This window comes from Dromaius novaehollandiae, chromosome 1 (assembly GCF_036370855.1).
Source record: "Dromaius novaehollandiae isolate bDroNov1 chromosome 1, bDroNov1.hap1, whole genome shotgun sequence".
NCBI lineage: Eukaryota > Metazoa > Chordata > Aves > Casuariiformes > Dromaiidae > Dromaius > Dromaius novaehollandiae.
This window is the reverse complement of record NC_088098.1, coordinates 30902907-30924049: the sequence shown is the minus strand read 5'-3', so window position 1 is coordinate 30924049 and position 21143 is coordinate 30902907. Positions and strand designations below refer to the sequence as shown.

Below are 21143 nucleotides of genomic sequence, written 5' to 3'. Positions count from 1 at the left end.
AAATAACTAAGACTGGAAAATTGGAGCGCGTGTGTGTAAGATATTGACTATGAGGTATGCTGAACTATTTCATGGAGAGAGAGTGCAAACTTCTGAGGAGCTCTCAGAAAAAGAATAACTAAATGACTTCATGATAAGTAGGAAATAATCAATGATGCTTTCCTTATTTAAAATAACGTGAGAGCTAACTTTCATTTGTTTTAATGAAAATATTGATACGGTGATTCTATTCTATGAAATACATTGTGCAGTTTTTTTCCCCCATTCCTTTAACTGTTCCTGTGGCTGGCACCTTGGCTGCATTATACCCGAAAACCTGATTAATTTTCTCTTTAACTGCATAAAACTTCTTAACTGCACCTTGTTATCTTATTCAAATTTACAATGACTTTGTTTCAAAAACTGACAAAAATTGAAAGTATCAATGTTAATACTAGGTGAAGAAAATGAAAAGTGCTGTTCCTGTTCTATTGCTTCAATATATGATGGTGACAAGTGCCCCATCTGTCTGAGCTGCCTTCTAGAACAAGAGATTGGTTTTCCTGAGAACTGCAGTCATACCTTCTGCATGACTTGTATTCTTAAGTGGGCTGAGGTAAGTCTAGGAATCAAAGTTGTGGGTTTTGATCTACTGTATCTAATAACCGGTCTTCCTAAAACTCCGTAGGTATGCATTGTGACTTTGTACAAAAGTGTTTTAATGACCAGTTTATAAACAGATTTTAAGGAATAAAGTGTAATAATATCTTGCTCTGCTAATGGCTATTAGAGATTGGCAAAAAAATTGATGGATGTTTGGAAAGTCAGGTGGTATAATGGTATAATCAGGTCATATAATGTATACTTTACTTTTAATGTATACTCTGTAATATTGCAATGTCATGTTTATATCAGCATTGCTTAATCTTATCATCGTATTCTCTCTTAAGCTGTTTCTTATACTGTGAACTCTCAGGACTGGAACCAATGTTTCCACATTAATCTACAATATAAGTCTAATGAAACCTGAGTTTTCTAACCCTTTGAAGAATTCAGCTAAAAGGTTTTGTGCTGTTCTGAATTAAAATCTTCTATAGTTATTAACATGTGGGTACTGGGTAATAAACTGTCTCCTATTACCAGATTTTCTGTTCTGCAGTGATTAATTGCCATGCTTTCATTTTGTAGTGAACAGGAAATTCTCATCCTCAGTTTTCCTCCGACTTTCTTAGCTGGTTGCTATTACAGCAAGTGAAAGGCAATGAACAGTAAAATGTACAGAAAAGCAATACAGTAGATTGAGGGCTTGCTGCTGGACTTCCGTTTGTTCACACTGCCTAACATGCTTTTAAGCCTGAGGAGGAAAGGAAGCCTTTCTTTTGAAGAGGCAAATTAATTTTAGATATATGTGTGTGTGTGTGGTGCGTGTGTGTGTGTGTGTATATGTATATGTATATATGTATACACACACACACACACTTTTCTGGCATGTCAAATTTCCTTTTTTGGCATGAAGTATTATACAAATGGAACAGAAAGCAACTTCAGCTCTTAAACTGCAGATGGAGTAAATGTGATGGCATAAAAATACTGGGTTGTTCTTTTTAAAGTTACTTTAAAATACTTTAAAGCTTCTACCTGCTTCCTTCCATTAGTGACATCTGATAGTGAACACACCTGTACTTCCTCTTCTGAGGAAGTTGACAGTTGGACCTATTCCGTCCATGAAATTCCATTGCCTTATCTTGTAGTTTAATTAAACTAAAACAAGTGTTTTGAAAACTCGTTGACAGATGTTAAGACACTTCAGCTGTGGGAAGCAGATGAGATTTTATAACTTGGATTGATAGAAACATATGATAAGCCATTTACACATAAGCATGCTGATGCCATGTGGTTCTGTATCCACTATTAATATTTAGTAACTGTGTTTTGTTTTGGAGAGAAGTGTTGCATAGTATTTGCTTTCTCTGACAGTTCTTGGTTGATCATAAAATAAGTAATTATTGATTATTTAGTTGTCAGTTAAGTCACACTGAATAATGAAGACTGAAATTATCTGCTTTTCTAAAATACATTACCAATTTGTTTAAAAAACTAAGTGTTTTTTCCCTTGGGTACAAATAAATTGGTTTTAAAAATGTTATTTTCTTGTTTCTAGAGAATAAGAAAGTTATGAATAAGATTCACAAGCAAAACAATGCTCTTTTTTAAAAGTGTTAAGTTTCCTTCAAGTGCTCGTGTGGTCTACTGTAGTTACCATTGTGCTCCATAGACTTAAAGGCCTTTGTCAGCAGTTTGTGTTCAAGGTGGATATCTCCCCTCTTTCTGCATTGCACTTGGACTTCAAAACAATGTGAGCAACTACTTCTCTAAACTGTTTTTTTCAAGTTGTGCATAAAACTCTTAAAGCCAATTATTTTGGCTTTTGTGCAAAACTGTGTGCATTTTACTTAATACCAAGGTAGTTTAGGCAAACAGTAAGAGCAAGTTTGCAGTTCTGTTCCCCTTTCTAGCTATGAGAGACTTTCAGAATTACAACTGTAGTTAAGTGTCCTGTAGTAGCAGGTTTCTTTCTGCAAGCAGCTGCCATAGCACTTAGAGGCCTTTTGGCTTTCTAAGGAGATATGTATTGCTTTTAAGTGAATATCTGCTGTTTGATTTCGTGAAGGGCTAAAAATGGATAGGACATGTGCTGAAGATGACCTGATATGCTAGGTCCTGATGGCTAAATCCAAGCATTTGGTTTGGGAATTCAGTAGTGTTACTTCAAGTGTTCAGTTAATTTGGAGTGCTGTATTTTCTTTCCTTCTGAGGAAACTTGTCTAGCTCCTAAAGATGAGATAGAGACTAGAATTTCCACCAAGTAACTACTCTTCAATTTTGCTTTTTTGAAATGTTTTAAATTATTCCATCATCTTTGGCTATGTTTAGTGTAGTTAACTGCAGTGTCCGATATTGCCTATACTAGTAGGCTGTTCTGTACTACTAGACTGTCATCTTGTGTGCCTTTGGCTGTGCCAGCCAGTGCTCTTCCAGGAATTACTGGGCAGCGTTGATCAGATAAAATGTTCCAAGGACTGTTTTCAGTAGGCAGGCAAAGACTAGCATAAATGTCATTCACCCTGTGTTGGCTGTCCTCAACTTTAATAAATTAAACACTGTCAATTTACCAATGTAGAACTTTTGAGATGCTGTTTCAGTAAAGCTGTGTTTGAAGCTCATCAAGAGTACAAGGCATTTGATGCCTAAATCTGGAGTTGAGGCTGTTGGACACACCCTTCAATGGGAAGAGTGAAGGACAGTAAAGTAAAGGGCTGTTTCACTGCAAAGAACATCTGCATGATAGCATTGTTTTGCCCACATCACAAAGGTTTTATACCGAGCAATAGCTGCAGCTCCCTACCTAGAGTCTTTAAACACCATCAGTATTGTGTCACAGCAAGGGAAGTAGTTATGTGTGTTTCTTGTGTCTATCATAATGCTAGTAGAACCAGTTGGGTGAAAATTAGAAAAGCTCTTTTAAACACTCTTCTGGTAAGTCTGTTTTGTATTTCAAGTTGCTAAGCACATGTATTAGTTCATAATAAGCAGTACTAAAAACATTTAAGTAAGACTAATGTGAAGTGACATTAGTTAGATATCTATGGCAAGCAGATATCAAATTAGCTAATACCACCTCATCAATTGCATACAACTGCAGTAGCAGCAAGAATATCTTCCCTGGATGCGTTAAAGGAAAGCTCCTTATCCCCTCCCTTTTTTTGATATCCTATTTGAAGACAACAATCTTAAGTTAAAGGAGATGAAGTGAATACAGTAAAGCAGAGTGAAAGTTAACTTGCTTTTTGTTCTTCAGAATGTTAATAAATATGCTAGACAAACAATTCCATCCTTGCTTTGCTGTTAATTCCTCTTACATTCTTCATAGGAACAGAAGAGTGCTGAAGAAAAGATGTGTTGTGATAATGCACATGTATTGTGGGCATTATCACAACTGCCATGTAAGAGAAGTTAATTGGGGCCCTTCCCTGTGAAGCTTGTATCTTTTAACCCTTGGTTTCTGTCATTTGCTTTTGCTCCTCTGGAGGCTTTTGAAAGTGGATTGATCACATTCAGCTGTGAATTATCTGAAGCATCAGGGCACATTCAGACAGGCTTTGTGCAGTATCAGTGGTTGACTTAAACACAGAAACAACGAGGTGGCACAAAGAGCTTCTCTGCATTACATTTCTAGTGAGTGTCCTATTTTTAGAACGGTCATTCACTAGTATAAGGTTTGGATCATTGCTTATGTAGAGTATGCTGTATATGTATGTTATAGGAATTCTTGATGTGTATTACTCTTTCTGATCTGACTTTCTTTGTTCTTAAGGATACATGAAAGAAGTAGCTGATGTGGCGACAAGTTCAGCAGTGCCCTTTGTTTGCAGTGCAAAGCAGTGGGCATAGCTGGGGTTACACTGACGAACCAATGTACAGTGTTGCCAAAGAAACCCTAAACCTAAAAACTGAAATACCCCCTTGCCCAAAGAAGAAAAAAAGCCTTCTCTATGCATGCACTGCCTTGGAGACAGAAACTAGACAATATCTGAACTGCTGCACAGAAAACTATTCAGATTATTTTAGAAAATCTAGACTTCTGATATTTTTTTCAAATTACATATTGGCTTTTATGGTGTGCAATTGTTCTTGGCATATTTATCAAGAAAAATATATTCATGCAGCAACTTACAACAGCATCGCTGAGGAAGTGCAGTGTGAAACTCGATGTGTGAATGTTCTTGAGCTTGGATTCACCTTTCGGATAATATAGTATCTAAGAAAGTACGGTGACATAGTACTTTACTTACCATAGAATCCTCAGCTCATTACAAATAATGAATCATTTCATCCTTTCCTAAAGACGGCCACTATTCCAGTAGAACTTGTCAGCATTTTATGGGATATAGAAGCATCATATGGCAGTCTTGCATAGGAAGTGAAGACTAGCCAGCCTGAATGATGTGGGTAGAGAGAAAACAGCTGTTAAAAGTTGTAACTAATGAGTGTCAACTGGGTGTTGAGACTAGAGTTTCTATTCTTATGTGCTCTGTTTATCTTTATGATCCATCAGTGATATGTCTATAAAAATAAACTGCAATCTCTTGCCAGAAATGATGCTCTTCTAAAGCTCAACTGCAAAAATGTTAAATGTACTTTATTAAGAAGGCTGAAAAAAAAAAAAACGGTCATCCTGGGATTTTACTTTTTTCTAGAAATAGTATACTAGTGTACTTTCTGGTGTCTCCCTTTTCACTGAAGATAGAGGCAGAATTGTTCAGGGCTTTTTTTGTGTACTGTTGGTTACTGGGTGAAGTAAAAGATTTGGATAGTACTTCTATAATCCAAACCTTAGCATTAAGCCTGAATTTAATGGAGAAAACTTGGTAGTGTTTGGTATTGCTTAACAGGTTCTTTAATAAAGGAGTATTACACCATACAAGACCATATTTCTTTTTAGGTCAACTTTTAATAGGAGTGGAAGAATACATTTTTAGTTATGGACCATTGGAGGAAAAAAAAAATCCGGTGGAAGGGATTTTTTGCAGAAACTCCTGTTCCTTGATCTCACCTTGTTACTAAGTGCAAAAAACCTCATAACATGAAACTTGATGAGATGGGGCTATTTGTTAAAGTTATTCTGTCAGCCAAAAACATTTTAGGTTACCTATCCGGGTAGCTTTCCTAAAAATTCCCAGCTGGAAGATGGGTAACTGCTCCAGCCTTTTGTCTGTGGGTTTTTTATTTGTTTGTTTTTAAATGCTGCTGGAAGTGATGCAGTTAAGATACAGGACACTTCCTCTTTGAGATTACCAAGATTACTGTTTTGTGATACTGCAGCAATTATAAGAATATTGAACATCAAGTCTTGCCTGTGGAGCTAAAGCAACATTTTTTCCAGAGGGTCATTGAAAAAGATCAAAATACTTTGAAGTGTGTTTTCAGAGAACTTGGACAAAACCCCACACCTGCTCATATATAGCTTTTCGGGGGTTACAGGCTTCATTGAGTACTTCCATACCTTATGAAGAAGGTTCTCGGGATATCACAGGATAGGTGAAAGAATGAATCACTTCAGAGTTACCAGTTTTTACAGGAAAACTATTATGTAGTTTCATGTACACAGTAAAACAACCAAAGATGTTTGGAACAGTATGCTGGATTACTCTTCTGGATTACTCTTCTGGGCTTTTCCAAGAAAAGCGTTGTCAGAAAGAAAAAAAAACCAAAAAACAAACAAAAAACCCCTCAAGAAATACAAGCTGGGCTGTCCTAATAATTTTAATTGTTACATTAAATACTAGGTTTTATTGTAATATTGTTTTCTGATTTTATTCTGTTTTTAGAGAGCTATGTTTAAAAAAATTATAACTGCATACAGTAGTATTCATTTAAGATTGTGTTTTTTCTAGATCTCTTCTCCTCCCTCTCCCTTTTATGCACAATAAAAGTGGTAGCTTCTACTTGGACTCCTTTCATCTCTCTATCTTTAACTTCTTGTTTTAGTTTTTTTTCCTCCAAAAGGACAGTGCATGTTCACTATTGCTTAGGATGCTTCCTGAATAGAAGCCTAAGGGGCCTTGAATGAGGTTGTGTGTGTGTTGTGTTGTGCTTTTTTTTTTTTTTTTTTTTTTTGTTCCCGAAGCATCTTCTCAAAGACAAGAGACAAGGAAAAAGGCTGCTGCTCTTTGGGACTGCTTTTTGCAAAAAACTAGTCAGTTTTTTTTCCTATGTGTTAACCCTTTCTTGCCCCTGCAGCAGCACAGATTCATTCTTCCTCTTGGGAGGAGGGGCAGGGAATGTGTGGTTTATTTTGTTTGTTTTCCTGGGTCTTTTGTTCTTTCCATTTCCACTTTAAAGGCCATCTATTAGCTGACAGGTGAAAGCTGATGTATCGTTAGACAAATATACAACAAAGAGCAACCTCTATCTTCCCTCAAGGACCCCTGACAATTGGAACACTTAAACTATCATGTCTTTGCTAAAATATCTCAAGATTTGCTGCAAAATATCAGATAAAATTAGGGCTATGAAAAGCAACTGCATAGGAGTAGAAAACAATATCTGCTGTTTCTGAACATGTCTGAACCTAACCATAGCTTTTGATTCTTCCAGAATCTTTTCCTCTTTTTTAATTACTATGTATAAATGTATGTAATTATTAAACATCAGTCCAGTTCCACTGAAAAATAAGAGTGAACATTTTTCTAGTGGAGTAAAAATGTTTTGATTTACTGCTAATACATGTAGTATTCTGTATTTCATAGCAATGAATAAACAACTTACTGTGACTTAAATTTGGGGACATAACATTCTTGTGTAAATTTAAAATATATAGAAACAGACTCTCTTCTCAAAATAACTTAAATTTCAGATCAGCTTAATTCTGAAATGAACTTAAAATAACTAGAAAATTATGCTTCTTTTGACCTGTCTTTGACAGTCTAGTGCATCTAAGAATCGAAGTACTTACTGTGAGAAGTTTGCAGCTGGTTCAACAGTTGCAATGCATTGCATACTATCACGTATCTCAGTTGAGCAACACTGCTATATTCCTCTGTTTGGGCTAGCTTTATGTTTGATACAAGACAAAAACAGTCTTCATAATCTGAGTTCTTAGGGAACTGGCTTAATTACCCAGGCCCCTTTTCTTCACCAAGGCCATGGCATTGCAGGGAACAATGGAGTTCTTCAGTGGGGGGGAAGGTGTAGGTAAGGATAAAATACCTCTCCTTTTGAAGCTCTGGTGAGGTAATGGCTTTAATCTACCCTTTGTTTAACAGCTTGTTCATGCAAGGATCCCTGTTCTTTTAATAAATAAATAAAATCTAACTCTGTTCTGGGTACTTCAGTTGAAATTATAAGCCATCTGAATGCTCAGTGATTGGGGGCTGTATAGGCAAATAAGAACTTGGGCACTCCTTGCAATCGATGATGAGGAAGAAACAATCAACTGGAAAATGAAAAGCCCCAATCAACGAGCATAAAAGAAATTCATTCTTTAACTTGACAACAGAGTTTGTATGCAGGTTTCTCATAGCTGCTCATGCAATTCTACTTGTAAGAGAAGCATTATATCTTGCATGAATTAAAAAACAGCATAATTCCCTGATAACTCCCTTAAGGGCAGAAATTACACAATTGAAATACTGGTTCTTGTTTAGTGGATGAAGTAGGGCTAGTAGAGGTTGGATTTCCCCCACTTCCTCCCTACCCCAAGAGTTCTGAACAGAGCCTGTGAAGACCCCTGAAGTAAGGAAGGGGGATGAGCATATATATGGAATTAAAATGAATAAGTACTTCTCTGGCATCAAAAATTAATATCTGATTTCCTATGCACATCTCTAAAAGTTGATTTACTGTATTGCCTGGTTGGGTGGGGCTTCGGTTGAAGCTTCCCTGCTCTATGGTTTGTAATACTTCTTTGTTCAGTGTCTGTATCCACATGTAGCGCAGCCTTTTCTTCAATGGGTGGGCATTTAGATGGCTAAGGAAAGGACATTAAATCTGTATTTCCATTGAATTTTGAATATGTAATACACTGGAGAGACCTCTACCTTTTGTCAGATTTGGTTGAAAATGGTCACTAAATTCAAAAGTTGTTCTGGGGAGAAGGAAGGGAATGCAAATGACATGCAGATGGGGGGAGCAGGTGTGGACACAATTTCTTCTAAAGAAACTAAGCAGAAAAAAACACTAGATGAATTCTGGTTATGAAATGAATTTTAGATACTAAATGGGACATGACTGTGCATGCAGCTTCTCCAATGTAGTGGTTCAGAGGTAAAATGATTATTAGATCTTGGAATACCTGGAGTGTACTGTTTAAAATGAGACAGTTTTGTGACTCAGCCTCAGTGGAAAATGTGCTAATTGTTTTTTTGTTGGTTTTTTTTCCTAGCATGTTTTTTAGCAAAGTAATTCCTTTGTCTTTGGTTACTTACAGAAAATACTAGAAGAATATATTTTAATATTTCCTAAAGAAGGCAGAGCCTGAAGATTGCTTGATGAGATGATAAGACCAAAGTGAAATGGCATAACTCCAGATGTTCCAGGTTACTACTAGGAGCAAAATAGTCTCCTTCAGGGCCATTCTATTGAAAACTTTTTTACAAAATGCAGTTGTCTCAAACATGGGAGTCTGTTCTCTTGACTGGTTGTCAAAAAGAGCTAGAATGTAGTAGAAAAGTTGGTCAAGTAGGCTTGTGCACGCACACATGTATGCATGCCCCTTGTGGGGTTTTTTTAGCTTTCCTTGCAGAGATGTGGTTTCTTTGTACTGTGTCAGCACCAACACTTTTCCCTTGTTAATATTAGAACTTCACTTTCAGTCTTTTTTGAAGTTAGGTCTATGGGAGAAGCTGGTAAGCAGAAAAATATTATTTGTCAAAGCTGTTCAGCAACAGTGCCAGAATGCTTGCTGACAAAGCATGAGGTGTATGCAGTGGATTAAAATTCTTGGGCAGATTTTAAAATTTGGTTTCGTGCTGATGCTTCTGGGTCAATATTAGAAGAGCCACAGTGTTATGGAAGTCAAAGGCTAAATAGGAAAAGATTTCAGTAGATAGTAAAGAAACATGTGAAAATGATAAAATGAGGGTGGAGAGGAAGTAAGGAGGTTGAAAAGTTGAAACAGAGATTAAAGCAGTAATCTTTCATAGAGAGTCATTTGTTTGATTTCTGTCAAAAGACACTGAATTTAAAAGTTAAGTAGCTGAGAAGTTGAGGGACATGTTAGTGAGTTTTACCACACTTTGTATTACAGCGTTGAAACTAAGGAGCAAGTGGTGCTGTTCTGCATGGTAGCTGTCCCTACCTGTGCCTAGTAACTGTATTACTTTCTTTTGCTGTTGTGTGCTCATATTTAGCTTTCCAACATTAAGAAATAGAAGGGGCTTTTGTGTAGTGGTACAATGCTAGAGTTACCTAACAAGGATTTAAAAAAAGGAAGTTAACCATGACTTTTTTCTTTTTTTTTTTCTTTTCATGTAAATGCTTTTCCTTTTTTGAATGTAACTTCTGAGTTATGTTCTCGTTTCTTCTGGATTTCCCAGTAAGGAAAAATCTACTTACAAAATGACATACTAAATTGCATGGTCAGTAAATGCAAATAAATTCTTAGTGTCAGCAAGTTGTAATTTTGCATATTTCTGTCAAAGTACTGTAAGTGTGAGTAAAAGTATAGAAAATGGAGATTTTTTCCCCTAGTTGATTATAAATCTTTTAACAAGAAAAATAATTTTTCAGACAAAGGCCTCGTGTCCTATTGATCGCAGACCATTTCAAGCCATATGTAAGCTTGATGCGTTAGAAGATCAGATAAAGGTAAGTCCCAGCCTTTTATCTTAAATAGCTGACGTTGTAGGAACATACATGCCTCCTGTTCATATGTGACTGTTAAATACGGTTTCTTATTACTTACAGCTTTAACATTTCTGTAGAATATTTGACACTTAAAATTCTATTAATTTTTCCAAAATAAATGTGTACAGTAATAAAATATAAACAAATCAGCAGCTTCGTGATCATCTTCAGACATTTTTGATATACCCAAGAGTATCATTCTTGAAGGGTTTTTTTCCCCCCTTAATTAGGTTTTGTAAACAAATGTTATATTAACTAGCAGACAGTCTTACATTCTTTAGCTGATCTGAAGTCTTACCACTGTCTCTAATACACCGGCAAGGACAAATTCATGAAAGCAGGAGGGGTGAATTAATGATAAGCCTTGCTCAGTCTAGACTTCTGAATCTTTTGGCCATTCAAATGTGCTGAATAAAGCTGCTATAGAGAACAGTTTATCAAGTACGAAAAAACACTTAATTGCGATAGATGTTGATTACTGAACTTGAAAATATGTGCAAAAAGCTTCTGGTACTTCTAGGTACAGTTTTGAAATTCTGAGATAAAATTATGGTTCTAAATAAGTCCTGAGTTACTGATTTTTCATTTCACTGTGTTCAGGAAACAGGCTCCTTCTTTTCTGGTGTATGTGTGTGTGCACGCATGCTTCTGGAGCCCCTAGGTAGCCAGCTGTAAAGGAACCAGATTAACAGCTGCAGATCATTTCTTTTCATAGGGAAACATACTGACCTATTTCATCTTTACTTCTGAAGAACTGAGGGAGCAACTGAAAAAAGATAAACTGAAGATTTTCATGGGAGTAGTTTAAAGGCTCTATCAACTTTACTTAGTGCATCAGGTTTCTTGTTCATAGAATTGTGGTGTGAACAAGTAGACAAACAGAACAAAGAGGGATCCTGCTCTGAAAAAGAGGTGCTGGAACAGTAGGGATAGATGGAGGATGTACAGAGAAACATTGCCACTGTGGTCAGTATTAGCAGGGGCAGTATCAGGAAGTTGATAGCTAAACTACTGTGATATTCGTAATTAGAATAACAGCTGGAAAACTAAATTACACGCAAGTCAAGATTGTAGAATAAGAAAATACGAAGTATCCCATGAAAACAATTGAAATGTAGCCATTCACGTAACTTCATGGTTCAGGTTTCCACTGTTAAGATTCAGTTTGTAATAAAAATGGTATTTTTTTCCATGTTTTCAAAATTCTGTTGTATGAAATCTATAAGCTACTCTACTCCAGAGGACAATATTTTTCCTTTTTTTAGAATGAGGAAGCATTTGGAAGTTGAACTATAGTTCAGCATTTTTTCAAAGCTGAGCTTCATGTAGTCATATTAACCAGCTTATTTCAGAGACCTTGGACTAACTAATTCTCAATAGAAGAAAGAGCGTAACTTTTGAGATGCTTGCAATGGCATTCTGAATATTCAAGGAGTTGGTGGTTTTGTGGAATTTGTATGCATCTTTGGCATAGTTAATATACGTATCAGGGTTTTCTTCCATTTTATGAAAAACAAGTCAAAATATCTTTAAATCTGTGAACTATGAAATTAAGCTATGATTTGAGGAGGTTTCAAGTCCTTCTATTTGAGCTTATTTGCCCGTAGGCCTTTAGAGATTTTGAATGTTTTTAAAGTTGGTGTTTACTGAGTTTCTAGATTGAAGACTGACTTTATTTCTCAATGCAGATTCAGGTAAAGAAACAATTAAGCAAGATGGAAGAAGAGGAAATCTGTGCCTGCAATAAGGGAAAATATAGCCACGCAAAGATGAGGAGTTTTATCAGGTTCGTATTGCACTTAAAGCATTCTAATTGGGATACCCAAAATAGAAATTCAGTTGTTATAAAATGTACAGCTTGGAAATTATTTAATTTCTTTTAGTTTATTTTTTGAAAAATTTGATTCCTCCATCGGTGGTAATTTAGCTTTTATCACTGATGTAATTCCCACTGGAATAAATAGTAAACGGTGTAAGAAGCAGTGTATACATTGCATTGAGGTGTAAAAGTGGTGGTTTTCAAAACAAATCTGACAAATTTCTTCTTAATTTGAGTTAAGATTGTATGGCTAGGTCACATTTTGACAACAGTGATACTTTTCTTTGGTTATCTAAATGGATAAAACCTACCCTTGCATATTATTGTAAACATTGGTGTTGCTCTTCTTTTTACTATAAAGCATAGTTATAGTTGAGAAAGGATTGCATTTTGGTGAGTTTGAGGGAACTGTGGAAATATTCCTCCTGTGTTGAGAAACTTTGTCTTGTTGCATTTGCTGTAAAGAAGAGCTCATATTGATTTCCTGTTAAATCCTTCATTTAATTTTAGAGCTTTAAGCAAGGGACAGAAATATCACTTCTGGTGGCATGCTATTTCGCTGCAACTCTGTTCCTTTTCTCCCTCCTCCCATCTCTAAATTAATTCCTGATCAGTCAAATAAAATTACTAGTTATGTCTCTAAAGAGGATGGTGAAAGTGCTGCTGTTCTTTGTCAGTGATGTTTTTGCTTGTTATGTCAGCTTAACAGGGGCTACAGTCATTCTGTATCTCAGAGAATTGTCTATTTTTTTCCTTTAAGAATATATAAAATTGTACTTAATTTACAGGTACAAAATATAGGAAGCATATTTGGATATTGCCCTTTATTAATCAGGTGTTTCAAGTATTGGCATGTTCGCAGGTTGATTAAAAATTCTCTTCAACTTTTGTATTTCCCAGTTGATAATCTCTTTAGTAATTAACTCTCCATGTACTCAGTTTTCAGAAACAAAGCATGATACCGATGCACAGTATTTTATCTGTTTCTCATGGCTCTGTACATTTGAGGCACATCGTTTTCTTATGTTTCATGTCTCATAACCAATTAGCTAGTTTCAAAAGGGAATAACTTAAGATGTATTTTGATACTGCAACTTTTTCTTAAGATTACTTCTCTCATTAAATTCTGGGTGAAAAAATAATTTGAAATGCTTATGTGTGAGCACTTGCATATGGGGGTAACTTAGGAATACACAGGTAAATTTCACTAAATGTTCATAATTTAAAGTCATTGTTCAGTTGTCTGTATGATGCATAGAGTTCTTGAGATTGGATTTTAAGTGATTTTACTATTTATTATTTAGAAAATAAGCAAGATACTAAGGAGAGAGACCTTTGCACCTCTCTGAAACGCCACTGATACTTTTCTAAGTATTTGTGCATATGAGTTGTGACATCTTTTACATGTTGCAATGAAATCAAGCAGAGTAAAACATTCAGATTTAATACTGATGTTTGTTGTGTAAGTAGATGAGATGTTTTTCCGTTTGTAAGCTTTTGGAAGCATTATGGTATTTAATATACAGATTGTGCTACACAGCATGCAAGTTTGGAGTTTTAATAGCAGTCAGAAGCCATGAATTTTATGTGCATGAAATAAAAGTTCCCTGAAATAGGAACTGGTTTTGGTTGGACATATATGCTCTTAGCTTAGTTGTGCCCAAAGAGATTACTGCTCATAATATCGTCTGTTAATTTTGCAGAAGAGCTGTACCTGCAGAGAGGGGGCTGTTAGCAGCAAAATTCAACAAAGTTGTGAAGAAAAAATACAGTAAGTTGATATTTTTTCATCTGTTTGTTTATACCTGTTAGAATTGCTGTTTTTATTATGGAACTTAACAGTTATTTTTCTTGATGAGCCAAACTTTCAGATTTTCTTTTTTAACTGCTCACATTTATTGCTTGATATTTGATTTTGATGTGGAAGAGTCTGGAACTTAAGAGAACAAACTCTGAGTATCTGGAATTACTATATTCTTTTTGCTGGAAAAATTACCTCCTTAATTCCAGTCACAAGTGAAATGCATTTAGTTTCAGCCTAAAAAGCACTTTCTGCATCATGTAGTGCATAGCTAATGATAAGCTTCTATTTATAGGAAGTCTTCAGTGACCGTTCAGAAATGAAAAGCCTTAGCAGTGTTTTGAGGGGTTCCATATTGAGAGACTTTGTTAATAGGTATTGCTCTTTAAGTGGGTTCATAACTTATGAAACTAAGCAAAAATCTGAAAAGGTCAAAAATGCTTGACATGGAAATAGCTGTTGTGAAATTGCAAGCATTTTTATTTTGCTCATCTAAAACATTTCATAGAAATACTCTAGATTTTTCTGTAGTGTATATAATATCTCTATTGATGTGTGTTTTCTCCAGCCCAAATAGTGTTTTGTATCAAGTCTCCAAAAGAATTGGAGCTGACTGAAAATCTGATTTTTTATATTTCATAACTAAGGCAGAGTGAAATCCAAATGGAAAATGGTATCGATGAAATGGTAATTTATAAACTATATTTCACAAAGCTGAAGGAGTACAAAGCTACATGTTTTTAAAAAAGGAATTCTTCTAGATACTATCTTCTTTAGTCTGGCTGAGTACAGATGAAACTGAAGTGACTTAATATTATTTGTTTGAAGAGGAAAGAGCAATTTAAAGTCAGTTTGGGGTGTTAATCTTAGTTTTTCTCAAGATTTTAAAAAGCATTCTCATTATCTGATAATGAAATTACTGCCCTTAAATCCTGCTTTTTCTTTAAGGCCTAAAAGGATGAACTGATCATCTAATCTAATCTGCACATTACAGGGCATTAAATTTAACCCACGCATGTCCCTAAGTGCAGTAATTTGCATCTGACCAAAGCTTACCTTCCTGAGAAGCATCCAGTTTTAATTTGAAGAGAAAATACATTGATAGATGCTCTAGGGTGAATCAGCCGTCTTGTGAGAAAATGTCATCCATTTTTTTCTTTGTTGTATGTGATTAACTTGAATTTGCCAGGCATCAGCCTCCAGCTGTTGATCCTGGTTATGCCTTTCTCTGCAAGAATAAAGAACCCTTTTGTACCCTGTCTTTTCTCCCCAAAGTACGTATGTATCTGGTATAATGAAGTCAAATCTCAGCTTTCCTTTTTGGAAGTTAAACAGATAAACTTTTGAGCTTCTTCACGGCAAGCTGAAAGACTTGCTCTTTCCCTCAGTCATTAGTATGTGGCTTCCTCCTAAGAGATAGAGTAGCACAAACAAATAGTTCCTTGTTAACAGTTCTGTAGGTTAAAAACAAAAAAGCTGCTATTCTGTAATGGTTCGTTGCTCCATAAGCTGTTATTCCCTGACTGTAGCTTAAGAATAGTTGTAAAAACTTGTTCCTTGGAGGTTTCTAAATATCGAAATGTAAACTGAATTTATATGTAAACACATTGTAAATACACTTTGGATACACTTTCATTAACATCTCATTGCATTAAGGATTTTAATGAATAATTAAAAACTAATATATTAAGATCAAAGTGTATTGCTGCTTATTTCACACAGGTAAAGGTTTGTGTGATAAACGAAACAAGAAAGCTTTGTCTGTGAAGATAAACAAGGTTGGTTCTGATAATGAAACATTGTAAACATTTTTCATTTTTTAAAACTACCTTTCTGCTTATTCTTGACTTAACTTTTCTATTTGTTAATTGTAATATGATTCAAATATAACTTCTGCCTTTTTAGTTTGTCTTTTTTTGTCTTGAAGAAAGTGATTAGAATGTAGTACTAGGTTATATGACCTTCTCTCCCAGATTGTTTACTTTTGTGATGGTAAATATTTTCACTTAGATTAGCATTTTGCATTAGAAGATACTACCTACCCTCTTCTCATCTTTATTCACCAATTGTTGTTGTTGTTGTTGTAAAAATATTCAGCAGTGTAATTAACTGAAGTGATTTGTTGCACAGATAAACTGTTAGCTTTATAGTTTCCATGAAGTTGGAATTTAATGGGAGATTGCTTTTAAGAATTTTTTTTCCAGACTTCTTGTTTAGTTAATAAATTTTACCCCATACTACAGGTTCTGAGTGGAATTTTTAGGAAGTTCTAAAGGCTCTGTTTTCTGAATTCTGCCTTCCTGCCCTTTCAGAAATATTTCAAGTCTCTGGGATGCCAGTCTATGATCAGTATTTCTTATTAATAATTATACCTGTAAGCATATTTGCATGGAATAGATTTGGGCAATTAATTTAAATTTTAAGTTAAATGATTATATTCTTGGTTATTCTGTCTTACCTAGATCTTAAAAATTGGAAGAAAAACACTGTTTAAGTCCATATTTTGCCTGATGCCTTGCTTGCTGTAGGATGTTAATACCTGCTGCATTACGTGACTTTCAATAGTGGGTTGCTTGAGTTCTCATTTATTTTATATGGAGCATAGTTCTTATGGTTATCTTTAGCTCCAGACTTTATCTTCTCAGTCAGGCCTTTGCAAGTTTTGGTTCCATTACTGTGTAAGGTCAAAATTGTCTTTCACTGATTTGAAAAGCATTTGAACTGGAAAGATAGAGCTTATTGGTAGATCAGCCTGTAGTTGGGCTTCAGGGTTGATAAACACTTTTATATCTAGTTTCAGTAATTTATTGTGCAGTACTGAATAGTGTTAATGTTTCATACAGTATCTGTCACAAAAAAGGTACATTAGCAAAAGTAGACTTATTAAAAAAATAAAATCTCCCCAAAACCTCAGTGTGACAGGTGCAGGATTCAGAATTATCTGATACATGTTTAAAAATTTTTTTTAAAGCATTAGTTTACTAATTGCCACTTCATAAAGATATTATTGGAACACTTGGACATCTTTTTTAGATGAAGAGAGAAATGTTAATTTTTGAAACAAGTATTTTTTTTGAAGAAAAAAAACTTTAAAATGACAGCTCTTTGGCAGAGGCTCACTATTTGAACATTGGTGAAATAAGGCATGTTCAGGTCAAAACCATCTTTCTTGCCAAAGCTTGATAGAGCATGTAGAACATGACTCCACACTTGAGAAATCCATTTGTACACATCTTACTACAAAGAGGCTTTTTTTACAAAGTAAATATATTCTGAAAGCAAATGGAGGGAAGACCCTGTAAGTTCTAACTTTAAAATATCCATGAAGTGGAATGAACACGGAATGTTTCAGCCAGATTCCAAGTGGCATTAACCCTTTAGGTGGTAGGACATACATTTCAAAAACAGTTCAATATATGTAAATATGTCAGTCTGGTAATCAGAGGAAAATGTAAGGAGATCTATTGTTCAGCTTTTTTCTACAGCCAGCCTAGTGCATAGCAACACCAGCAAAGTCAAGCTGTTCACTGAACACAATGCAAAAGGCAATACACTGATGTTTAGTGGTTTAAGTATTCATAACAATTGAAATAGTGGTGTTTGAAATATAAACAGGAATGTTGTCCCTTTGTGTGAGGACCCAGTAAATGGACAATACCAGTCAATCTTGAATTCCCTAACTCCACTTGCAGGCAAAGGAGAATCCCAGCTACTTAAATTGGGCAGTCTTGTTATTTAAACACCAAGCATTCATTGAAAGACTTTGTGAAGTTGTGTGTTGTCTGAAGGTGCTACCATTGTACTCACTGTGGTTCATTAGCTAGCAGAAAGGGGAATTGTGAAATAGTAAAGATATGGCTGATTTATAGGTTGTTTCTATATGGAGCATTAACAATTTTCCTGTAGAAAGTCTATAGAAAATTAGATTTGTCTGCAAAGAGCAGGTGTTTAAGATTGAATAGAGAAAATTTGTTGTAACTACAGATCTCAATATAGAATTAACCATGGAGCTACTGTGGTGCCTGCTTTTGTGAGCTAAAGTCTTGCTGACATAACTTAATTTCAGTGCATTTTTATGTATGAAATGCTAATTATTTCATTTTGGATCTGTTTCATTTGTCATTTTATTCTGTAGCCCAGAAGACAGACCTGCTGGAGTAAGAGCTTTAGAACTAATTTCTACAGTACGCTTCCAGCCAGCAGTAGCAATGAAGAATCCTTTTTAAACTGTAGAAATGACTGGTAAGTATATACTAGTGTTTAACACAAACCAGCAAGTTACAGCATTGTAGATTCTATAGTTCTTTTTGCCTCCATCTGTCTATTATTACCTAGAAATATTTTGAAGGATGGCTGCTTTTATGTTCATTGCTAAACAGCAGTTAAAGAATAAACACTAACATTATAAAATTAGCATTGCTAAGGGAGGTCCCAGTTAGCCTGTTGTGTGTTCAGCATAATATTTAAGCATATGCTTTTAAACTCATTGATTTAATAGGAACTAACAGGATGCTTAATTTTTAGCATGTATCTATACTCCTTGCTGAATTGAAGCCTTAAATAGAGAGGGGTCAGTCCTATTATTACAGCAGCAGTTAGCAAAACAGCTAACAGTAACTCTCTTGTATTTTTGTAGCAGAAACGATTTTCTGTGTCTTGACTACAAGAGGAATACTTTAAACATCCATAGAGCAAATTTTGCTTAATGAGACTAGTACTTAAGAGCAGGCATAAAAAGCATATATGGCTGAGAAGGCGGAAGGGAGGAAAAAAAAACAGTTGAAGTAATGGTAGATATTAAAAGTCTGTAATAATGTCTAGAAGAACATTATTTGGATAATACGGCCTTATCAGACATTTGTGTGTGCGTAACAGTCTCCCAGTGTGGGGGGGGGACTTTTTTTTTTTTTGCCATGCATGCAACAATATTAATTTGTCAGGGATACCAAGTTTCTCCATCCTTCGAAATCCTTGAAGACAAATTTTGTCTCCTGTTTCGCCTTCTGTCTTTGTCATTTATTTAGGACTTTTCTCTTATTGCTATGACTGCTTTTCCATCTAAACAGTACACAGATACAGTTTCATCATGACTGTTGAAAGTTCTAATACAGTTTAATTTAAAAAATAGTAACTAATGGAAGCAATTATTGAAGTATAAAGCAGTCATAATACAAATTTATTTTTAAAGTGGTGTGAAATTTTTATTTCAGTACAGAATTCACAGAAATCAATGCAGTGATCAGACAGAAGAGACAAGAATTGGAATTGTCCTGTCCATCTGTGCTTGCTAGAGCTGAAAGGTACATGTTTAGCATGTATACTAGCAAAGGATCTTAATGAACTACTTAAAGTTTGGAATTTGATTAATTTAAATTGATTTTTAGATACAATACCATTTGATCATAAAACTAGATTGTTTGCATGTAACTGTTAAATTTTTGGTATATTTGCTGCATGCTTTTTTATGTAAATGGACTTTTCTCTGTATATCTTAATGCTATCCTAATACTCATCATAATGCTTGGCATAGTAACTTTGCTGAGTTGTGCACCTTAATATGTCACTTTTTCACAGAAATGCAAGTTTAAACATTTTGTTAGTTAGGAAGTTAGTGTGTTTAATACACTTCTAAAATTATTTATATCGTTAGAAATTGGACTACATTTGCTTTAATGTCTAACTGCTCTTTATCCCCTGCATGGGTTGGTTCTGACATTTTTTTTTTCTGTAATTGTGTATAAACAAATGCATCCAGAAAGAGTAAGAGGAGTTTCATGAAATGAAACACAAAGTAAAGAATAAGTTTGTTGGAGAGCAGATGAGTGTTAAAACATACCCTAGGAATGTTTTCATGCATGTAGTAGCATTAAAAATAGCAGATTTTAAAAAAAGACAGTGAGAAATTGGTTCTGTCTGTGGTGATAATTTCCCCACATATCTCTTAACTCTCTCCTTGCCCTAAAACAAAGATTAATGATGAGAATAAAATAGATTTTTTAATTATAATTAAAAGTTGCACCTACGCTTTAAATAATGAATTTATATCATGTTTACATACAATTTTCCTTATGGAAAGCGTCATTCTAACTTGTTGATAATTGTTAAAAATTTTAGATCTACAACTAAATTCTGTCTTTCTGCAAGGTTTGCCTTTCTGGTGAGGCAGTGTGAATATTTCATATGTTTAAAAAAAAATAAAAGTAAAAATGTGTATTTAAAGTGATGCATTTCATGTTCACTGGGCTTTCTATGTGTTTTTGGTAAGCTTCATTTGAAGCAATTCTTACTGAAGTAAAAATGTTAAGAATGTATTCATTCTTGAGTAGTTAAATGTGTGGGATAATTTAGGAAAAAATGCATAAACATGCCTTTATTAATTTTACATATATACAGTTTCTAATTTTTCTGCAAAAGAGGCTATTCTGCTGAAGTGCTAAATCAGTGTTAAAAATTTTGTTTCCAGTAGTATAGCCTACTGATTTGGATTACAGTTTTAGCTGCATTTTATGTTTGGCTTTCGAAGAGTGAATTTAACATAACACACCTTGTTCAAACTGTTTTAATAGATTAGATATTAATGTAAGCCTTGCAATAAATTCAAATTTGTTTTAGACATTGGCCTAATTAATGAAGAAACTTCAGGACATTCTGGAACGAGGTTTCAGTCTCTTCATTTTCTAGTTCCAATATGTTAGAGAAATTTTGTACTTAAGAACAGTTGTGTTTAATATTACACTATGCTATATAGCCTGAATGGATACTCAGACTTTTTTAATTGAGTAAATAATGCTCAGTGTTACAGAAATTGCACCAAAAACTCTCTCCATTCTTCAATACCATTTTTAGGTTTAATGTCTTAATATAGAGTTGAAGGCCAGAGTGATGTCACTGTTATGTAGTGGAAAACAGAGCTTCTCAGAGCTTACTGTAGGGCTTCCACGTCTGATTTGTTTGCAAGATTGTTAGAAGTTAAACTTTGTGCCTTAATCAGTGCATGCCCCTTGAAAAAAGTATTTTTGAAGAAATAAACTTTCATGCTCTATCACTTTTGCCTTTCTCTAACTGTAACTACACTGGAAGCGTAATGCTTGCTTAGTATTTTTGATAACACTGTTTTTGTCTTATTTCCAACACTTG

At 34.8% G+C, this 21143-nt stretch overlaps 1 protein-coding gene across 4 annotated transcripts in view; it reads left to right on the top strand.

Annotated features, from left to right (window-relative positions):
- Window positions 1–21143, top strand: part of SCAF11 (SR-related CTD associated factor 11) — a 54225-nt gene that overhangs the window by 17900 nt on the left and 15182 nt on the right. For 3 of the 4 annotated variants that reach the window (XM_064508203.1, XM_064508205.1, XM_026099904.2), the window contains 7 exons: window positions 438–595; window positions 10270–10347; window positions 12075–12172; window positions 13909–13976; window positions 15729–15784; window positions 18142–18248; window positions 19217–19306. In XM_064508203.1, the coding sequence (XP_064364273.1) occupies window positions 438–595; window positions 10270–10347; window positions 12075–12172; window positions 13909–13976; window positions 15729–15784; window positions 18142–18248; window positions 19217–19306 (655 nt within the window). Of the gene's footprint in view, window positions 1–437; window positions 596–2140; window positions 2336–10269; window positions 10348–12074; window positions 12173–13908; window positions 13977–15728; window positions 15785–18141; window positions 18249–19216; window positions 19307–21143 lie in introns of those variants that run through there. The other variant, XM_064508220.1, reaches the window with a different exon arrangement.